Below are 9,414 nucleotides of genomic sequence, written 5' to 3'. Positions count from 1 at the left end.
ATATACCATTCCAAGGATGCCCCAGCCAGGCTGTCCTGGAAGAAGTACATAAGTAGCTTCTCGTCATCAGAGTATGCAACCATTTTACGGAAATAGGCTTGCACGTGAGTTTTGGGGCAAGAGCTGCCATTGTATTTGTCAAATATCGGGACCTTGAATTTCGGTGGCACTCTCACACCTGGGACCAGCCCCAAGTCAGCAACATCTACTCCCAGAGGATTCTGTCCTTCCACAGCTTTCAGCCTCTCCTCTAATCTTCTAAACATGGGGTCCATGCCAAAGTCTTCCTAAAGCAAGGGGAACTGATCATCCTGACCATCCTGAATGGGTTGTTGATCTAGGTTGACACGCGGGATCGGGATAGGCCCCGATCCATTGGGACCATTAGCCTCTCCAGCTGGAGGATTAGCCAACGTCTCCGGTTGAGTAATAGGGGGATCCCTCTGCACCAACAATCTAAGCTCCTGCTGTCCTTGAGCCACCCCTTGAACCAAATCCATGAATTGATTCATGCGAATCTTCATCTCGGCGAGCTCTGCTTGTAGGCTCTCCATCGCTCTCTGTTGATTCCTTCGGGTACCGTATCGGTGAATGCCTGAGTCAGCTATCCTGCTAGTGGGACACCAAACAATATGAGAACACTGCAGCGGTACCTGTTATGCAAGATATGACAATGAATATGTAAATGCAATGCCATGTTTATCAAATCCAAAAGGTATTCTACCCCCTTGATTCCAGTCTCACATCAGGCGAATAGTGCAAGAAGACCGAGTCATGGATAAACTTCTGAGATCAAGATGCAACAAAGGGAAACCAACATACAAATGAGTTCCAGGAAAGGGGCCTTAGCCAAAAGTACATCAAAAGAGGATCCCCACAACAAGCCTGTGGATTATCACTACACAGCAACAAAACAAAAAGTAAAGGGAGGAACATAAACCAGGAATCAGCCTCCTGTATACAACCCAAAAGGACTGCTCCTCACTTCATCCAGTAATGCCACCGTGTCGGGATGATCTGGAGATTCTGTCAAATGCCGCATAAGCAGATTCCTCTTATGAATGATCCCATCCAGTTCGTTGATGTGCTCTATGTAGTAATTCCCATCATCTTCTCCGAATACCTCTTCAAGTCTGGATTTCTTCAAACCTGCCAACACCTTGAGTTCTTCAATCTGTCCTCGAGCCTCATGGAGTTGATCTGTGATGTAGCCATTAGTAGAACGGGCGCACAGAAGCTCATTGTTCTTCCCCTTCAGCAAAGTCGTCAATTTCTCTATCTGACCAGTCAGTTCGGCTACTGTCTCCTCCTCTTTTGCCTTCCGAGAAGTTGAAAATGCATCCCGTTGCTCCTGCCACCCAGCTAATTTACCATGAGCATCTACTAACTGCTGCTTGACTCGCCTCAACTCAGAACTGGATGATCTCAAGGCTTCGTTTGTCTTCCTGAAGAAGTCCGCCTCCACAGCAAATCTCATCTCTACTTCCTTTTGCACTCTGACGGCTTCCCCCTTCTGATATTCTGCCTCCTGGAATTGATGCATACAGTCTTGCAACTTCTCACTTAACTCTGAGTTCTTGGTTTGAAGTCCCTCCATGGCACTCTTCAACTTGTCGTACTCCTCTCGGCTCACCATTGTTGACTGCTCAGGAGTAGGTGGATACAAAGGTTCTTCAATAGGGAACGGCAGACCAAACTCTTCGACTCTTCCTTGAAGCCACTCTTCATACCGAGGGTAAGTTCTACAATCTCCTTTTCCAAGGACGGTTCTTCCTCTCTTGGTCACCTTGAGCCAGGCCTCAGCTGCCTTACGGGATACCGTCAAATCAGGCGAAGAATGGAAAAATAGGGATTCTTCCACATCCTTTTCCAAAGGCGGAGTTCTTAAAGCATATCCAAACTGTCTAACTGCTAGAGAAGGATTATAGTTGATTCCTCATCTTCTTCCTACCAACGGAACATTTGGGAAGTTCCCACAACTATGAATAATATCTGCCCGAAGCAAGCTCCGGTCGGACCACCAAGAAATATCTTCAGCTCTCAACCCCATCAATCTCTTCGACCAACTCAACGAGTCCTTGACATTAACGAACACTCCTGATTTAGGTAGGTGAGAACTGAACCACTTATAAAACAAAGGCACACAACAATTCAACAATCCCCCTTTTCTATTCTTATTTCTGTGGTGCACTGAATGAAAGAAATCTCCTAGCAAGGTCGGTACTGGATTTCTCAACACGAAGAGGCGTATTGCGTCCATGTCCACAAATTTGGCAACATTAGGGAACAAGACAATCCCATACACACAAAGAGCCAACACAACATTGAAACCCCTCTGGTTACCGTCTTCCAGCTTCTTCTTTGTTTCTCCCAGTAAGAAACTCAGATGAAAACCACTAACTTCTCCCTTCTGACACATATTAGCCTTCCAGACTGATTCCTCCAAATATGTGGCTGAAGCAACCGTGCTGAGATCGGGCAGAAACTCAGAACTGTAGAACAATAACTGTGACCTGATAGGAACTCTGAGAAAACTGGCAATCTCCTCTAGAGTAGGGACCAAAATATAATCCGGGAAAGTGAAACATCTCAGTGGAGGGTCATAGAACTGTAGCAGTGTGAATAGGGCGTCATGTTGATCTTTGGAAAGAACCGTGACGAAACTTAGAATCAGACCGTAATCCTCTCGGAATCCTTCTAGAGAACCAGGATCCATTAACTGCATCAACTGTTGGATGGGCTCCAGACAGACCACCGGAAACTTGTAGGCGACAAGTCTCTTTCTGCCAATATCCATCTTAAGAGAACCAGAGAAACTCCGACTGGAATCAAGAAGAAGATGTAAACCCCCTTGAAATGGATAAACATGTGTTAAATAATATGAATGCAAATGATGTGATGATGTGAATGCAATGCAGTGGCATGTCAATCAGGATTGCTGTATCTGCTTGAACATCTGTCAGGTTACACTGTCTGAAGAGAAAACCACTGAGGAATATAATACAAGATCAAAGCTCTGCTCCAGAAAACCAGGTTGGTTGGAGGTTAAGGTTTCCTGAATTTAGGCCGCCCCTCACTGGTAGGTTCTAAGAACAGAAGTTCGTCAACTTCAGCCCTTCAGTCGCGAATAATACGTTTACCACTGAAGGTTTGGCATTATTACGGGATAAAGGACCTCCACTGACTCCCCTCAACAGGACATCCTAAAGCAAGTTCCCAGTCTCGGGGTCCTCGGATTGATCAGCGAGAATGCGCCCACCAGAGCTAACATAATCACATCTCGGAGGAGAGGCCTCGACTGAGTTCTCGGGAAATGGTCACCAGAGTCGACGATTTCTAAAGGAACATCATGTCGTTACGGAACATCCGTAGGACATAATATATCCAAAAGAAACCTCGTCTAGGTGTGGTTCTTCACGAACGACTTAACGTAGCAACATGCCACACAAGCCTCATGATCATCCACTCTAAAACCTGTGTGTACACTCAAGCCTGGGTAATGGGCTTATCTCTCGTAGAACATCCCATCCCAACAAACAAACAACAGCTCCAACAGATACAGCAGATGAATGCAAGCAAGTAAGTAAATAAATGTACAAAAGCATGAACACCCAATGAACCAGAAATCACAAAAGCTAGGAGGGACTCGCTTAGGGAAGATGGACCAGTAAGAGGTCAACTTCTTAAGTCCCCAGCAGAGTCGCCAGCTGTCGCAACCTGAAAAATACAGTGTGCGAAAAAACAACCGGCGAAAGAAAATGACAGAAGAGTCGCCACCGTGCGTTATTCATCCCAAAGGAGGGAAAGGAAACGCTCGAAGTAAACTTGAAAAAGGAAAGGACAAGACGGGGTCTCGCAACCAAATCTTGGGTTCGGGAGTCGGTTATGCGAAGGGAAGGTATTAGCACCCCTACGCATCCGTAGTACTCTACGGGATCCACTTTTGTGGTTCTTGTCTAAAGGGTGTGAGTTTACCTAATGTGTTTATTTACTAAAAAGGTTAAGAGAAATGACTCGCGCGGATGTCACATCCACTGCATACGTATCTCATCTGAATATGAGAATCAGAGTCTTCGTAGCTCGGCTGACCTATGGGTTAGGGGGATGTGTGCTCGCCAAGACATCGCGTCTTATGCCTACGTATCTCATCTGGAATGAGAATCAGAGCAAGCCGTAGTTCGGATAACTATGGGGTTATAGATTGGGTCTTGGACGAACCACGTTACTACGCAATCTACCGGATGCTCGACCTTTGGAGACTTACTCGCCTGTAGTAGAAGGAGATAACATGTTGCTTTGGGTTTTAGGGTTTGTTCGCGTTGTAGGAACGCGCATGTAAAAAGGAAGTCCTAGGCGAAGGAACAGTGCTACCTTAATTGGCATGCAAACGGGAGACTATCTGAAGCCTCGTGTCCTATGGGGAAGCGATCACTCCACACAAAACATGTATCTTAAAGTAAAATGCCACCAAGGGGCTCAAGCATTGCCTCCTATCGAGGTCTTCCAGCTAAGAAAGCGGTAAAGTACGAGAAAGGGAAAAATTACCACACGGATAAAGATCCGAAGTTACAGCAATTAAAGGATTAGCAACCCTGAGATCTCTCCAGCTAGACCATAAAAGAAAATCAGTCAATACGAGTAATCAGAATAAACCTCCGTATGGCATCCTGCAAGAGTATGTGAGTCCTCACAAAAAACTCGACAAAAGGTTAGACAAACAAGATGAAATCTAAGGAAAACAATGCCATGGCAACACAAGACAGGTTAGAACAAACAGAACAAAGAAAAAACGAAAACTGTTGCGTTCGCTACTGCATCGCCTGGCGAAAGCTTAGCGAAGCTTCGCTGCGTGCTCTCCTAGCGAAGCGGCTAGCGAGCGCCTGCAGGTTTTGAATTTCCCATCGATAACAGTATGATTTTAAGGATTCCAAACCCTATGGCATTCCTTTCGGAAACGAAATTATTAAACATTCAAGACACTATTCACATATTCATACGCAAACATAAACCCGTGTGCAAAACCTGGTGTTACCTCATGCATTCATAGTATTCAAATTCAAAGCATAGAGTAATAGGAACAAAGGCATACCTGATGCGAGAGGCCGATCGAACGGCGCGGCTGGATTTGCAAAGCTCTGTTAGGGTTTGCGTGAGGCGGAGGCAAAAGAGTGTGTGAATCGGAGTGAACTTCTCAGAGCTGCCTGAAGATTGCTGCAGAGTAGTTCCTAGGTCTCCTTCTCTCAAGACCTTTCTTCGGTGAAACTCCAGTGAAACTCCAAGTGTTTAGTCCTCTACTGCAACTCTTATATTTATAGATTGATTTCGTGGGTAGCGGGCTCAAATGAGGGCAACTCAAGCCCAAAATCTTTCTGATATTTTCTGAAGTGCGCGCCCTTCGCCTAGCGAAGGATCTGCTCGCCTAGCGAGCATGACAGTACTTTTCGCTAGGCGAAGCATCTGCTTGCCTAGCGAGCATGACAGCTCAGCCGCAGATTCTTGCTTCTTCCAGCCTGGCGATTTGCACGGTGAATAGGCCCCATCTGGCCCTGTTGGTAGTACCTCAAGTCTTTTCCTTGTGTTGACTGATCGTCTAAGTAGAACCCACAAAGTGTCCTGGATGATGTCCGAGCTTCTTGGAGCTAATTCCGATTGACATGATGCAATGTGGTATGAAATGCTAAATGACCTAAAAAGTGAATGCATGAATGAGGAGGGCAAATTTTGGGGTATTACACGGTGTTATTTCACAAACCATACTCATATCTCTAAATTGTTCAACTAACTCAAATTCCCTAACCATCAATGTCGACATATGAATAAACTTCTGACTTAAAGCATCAGCCACAATGCTAGCTTTAACCAGATGATAATTTAAACCAAAGTCATAATCCTTCAGAAATTCCAACCACCTGCTATGCCTCATGTTCAACTCCTTTTGATCAAATAGGTATTTTAAACTCTTATGGTCACTATATACCTCGAACGTTGAATCATAAAGATAATGTCTCCAAATTTTTAACACAAATACCATTGTTACTAGTTTAAGATCATGAGTGGGATAATTCCTCTCGTGCACTTTCAGTTGTCGTGAAGCATATGCCACCACCTTACCATCCTGCATCAACACACCTCCTAAACCCATTTTAGATGCATCACAGTATACCACAAACGGTTCAAAAGGATTTGGTAAAATTAAAATGGGAGTTGTAGTCAACTTCTTTTTGGGTTATCTAAAGCTTTCTTCACAATGGATATCTTAAACATATGCTTGAACCTTTTGAGTCAACTGATTCAACAGAAGGGCTAAATTTGAAAACCCTTAAATAAACTTACGATAGTAACCAGCCAACCCTAAAAAGCTTCTGATCTTTGTAATTGATTTAGGAGTTTCCCACTATAATGTTGTATTTACCTTGGAATGATCCACTATTATGCCATCACCATAAATCACATGACCCAGGAAACTCACTTCAGGTAGCCACAACTCACACTTCAACAATTTCACAAACAGCTTATTTCTGTAAGTACATGTAGTACAACGCACAAATGTTTTGCATGCTCCTTATTCGACTTAGAGTAAATCAGTATGTCGTCAATAAAGACTACGACAAAATAATCAGGGTATGTATAAAAAATATGGTTCATATATTCCACGAACACCCCTGGTGCATTAGACAGTCTGAAAGGCATCACCGAATATTTGTAATGGTTGTATCGGGTTCTGAAAGTTGCCTTCTGAATATCCTTGTCTTTAACTCGGATCTGATGGTAACCTGACCTCAAATCATTTTTTCTAAATACACATGCCCCTACTAGCTGATCCATTAAGTCATCGATTCTCGAGAGTGGATATTTATTTTTGATCGTCACTTTATTCAATTATCGATAATCAACACATAGTCACGTACTAACATTTTTCTTCTTCACCAATAACACTTGAGCTCCCCATGGAGATACACTTGGTTTGATAAATCTCTTTTCAAGTAAGTCTTCCAACTGATTCTTCAATTCTCCCAAATCTGATGCAGACATTTTGTATGGTTCCAATAGTAAACTCCACCTCTCTCTTGGGCAGAAATTCGGACATGTCATCTAGAAACACCTCTGGAAATTCATACACCACTGGTAACCCTTCAATAGTCGTCTGACTCTCCATAGATAGAGAGGCAAACGTTGCAAATGCTTTAGCTTCATCTTTTAACAATTCCTTCAATTCTTTAGCAGATATAAAATCATTTTCTTGTTTATCTTTAGGAGCAAGAAACTCTAAAGTTTTATTGTAACAATTGATATAAATATGGTTGAGCTCTAACTCATTCATTCCCATAATTACATCCATATCTTTCAGCGGTAAACAAGTTAAATCAATACCAAAGTCCTTGTCATAGATAAACAAAGGACAATTCAGACATACCAAAGAAGTAGTCACTGACTCGTTAGCTGGAGTGTTGATAACTAGTCTACTATTCATAATAGACAAAACAAGACCAATTTTTCATACACAATTAGCAGAAAAAACGAGTGTGTTGCACTCGTATCAATAATAGCAATCAAAGGAATGTTGTAAATATAACATGTACCTCTAATCAACCTGTCAGAACTGTTAGGATGAGATCCAGTCAATGCAAACACATTCCCTTCAACCTGGGCTTTCTTTGGTTTTTGACAAGTGGTGTTGATGTGACCAGGTTCCCCATAATTGTAATAAGTAGGCGCATTAGTTTTGAAATCAGCAATCAGATGTCCCGACTTCCCACATTTGAAACATTTATTTTCATCACTTTTACATTCATTGGCGTGATGTCTTGCACCACTACACCCGGAGTACTTAATAGGAGCAGGAACCCCTCCCACACTTGTCCTTCTACCATTTAAAATTATATATTTCCCTTTGTCAACTGGAACACTATACGACTTTCCATGATTCAGCTGCTTTCCCCTTTTCTCCCTCAAACTTTTATAATGAGCGAACTGAGCCCTACTGTCCTCATCATATATTCTGCAATTGTTCACCAGTTTAGGAAATCGACGAATTTGTTGATACTCGATGCCCTGATTGATCTCAGGACTCAACCCATTTCAAACTTGATGCATTTGGAAACCTCTACAGCTGCATCATTGTAGTGTGGACAAAATTTCACAAGTTCCTCGAACTTAGCAGCATATTCAGCAACAGTTAAGTCCCCTTGTTTCAATTCCAGAAACTCAATCTCTTTCTTACCACGTTATTCTTCTGGAAAATACCGCTTCATAAACTCTCCTTTGAACATAACCCATGTAATTTCATTACCCGCAACTTCCAATCTATGACGAGTGTTATCCCACCAATCATTAGCTTCCTCAGTCAGCATATGTGTACCGAACTGCACTTTTTCTGCCTCAGTACACGTCATTACCCAGAAAATATTTTGAATGTCCCTAAGCCATGCATATGCTCCCTATGGACCATACCTGTCTTTGAAGGTAGGCGGGTTGTTCCTCTTAAAATTTCCCAAGTTGTGGAACTCATCATTTCCTCCTTAGGGACAGAAGAGGAGAGAAGGGGATGCAAGTGTCATATCTTCTTATCAGAAGAAGGATAACCGGAGGAATAACTTTCAGAACTATCATCGGCAACCGTATGTTGCGGCTGTGACCATTCCAGCTGCAGCATCACTACAACAACAACAACCCCAGCGTCAACCAGCTCAGTACCAACCACAACAACCGGGTAATAGACCCGCTTATCAACAGAGGCCAAGGACGATGGACCGGCGTTTCGACACTCTTCCAATGTCGTACGCTCAGTTGCTTTCTAGTCTTCAACAACTACAACTTGTGCAATTACGCACTCTGTCTCCTCCTGTTGGTAGGCTTCCGGTGGGTTACGACACCAACGCTAGGTGTAGCTTCCACTCTGGGGCACCTGGCCACAATATTGAGAACTGCAAAGCTTTTAAGCATGTAGTTCAAGACCTCATAGATTCAAAGGCCATCGACCTTGCACCGACTCCTAATGTTGTCAACAATCCTATGCCGCTGCATGGTGGGGAAAATGTTAACATGGTTGAAGGAGAAGCCAAATCAGTCGGCCAGGTCTCTGCAATCAACGATGAAGATGGGGATAGTGATTGCGACATCGATAACTGGGTGCGTCCGAGGATCCCGGGTGAAGTCATCAACAATTGGTCTTCTGAGGAGATTGTCCAAGTCACTTTTCTGAAGGAGTAACTTTCTTTGTTTATTCATGCATATCCAAGTCTTACGTTCCTCCCAGGGCGTAATGACTCATTGTAGGGCTCATCTATGCGAATACCTGCATTTTTTATCATAAATAAAGGACGTCTTATTGCATTCAAATATTTTGTTCACTGTCTTTCTAGTTTTGCAGTTTTCAAAAATCAAAAAATATTCTGGCAATGTTTTGTTTAGTTT

The 9,414-nt window shown here is 43.2% G+C and overlaps 1 protein-coding gene across 1 annotated transcript; it reads right to left on the bottom strand.

The window, feature by feature from the left end:
- Window positions 1–6,979: 6,979 nt before the first annotated feature.
- Window positions 6,980–8,393, bottom strand: LOC127082514 (uncharacterized). The gene is made up of 3 exons (XM_051022755.1): window positions 8,245–8,393; window positions 7,592–7,999; window positions 6,980–7,460 (listed from the first exon to the last, which is right to left on the bottom strand). Exons 1-3 carry the CDS (start codon window positions 8,391–8,393, stop codon window positions 6,980–6,982), a joined length of 1,038 nt encoding a protein of 345 aa, XP_050878712.1.
- Window positions 8,394–9,414: the final 1,021 nt, after the last annotated feature.

Source organism: Lathyrus oleraceus, chromosome 5 (genome assembly GCF_024323335.1).
Source record: "Lathyrus oleraceus cultivar Zhongwan6 chromosome 5, CAAS_Psat_ZW6_1.0, whole genome shotgun sequence".
Taxonomy (NCBI): Eukaryota; Viridiplantae; Streptophyta; class Magnoliopsida; order Fabales; family Fabaceae; genus Lathyrus; species Lathyrus oleraceus.
Note: the sequence above shows the minus strand (reverse complement) of the source record. Positions and strands in the feature narration are given on the sequence as shown.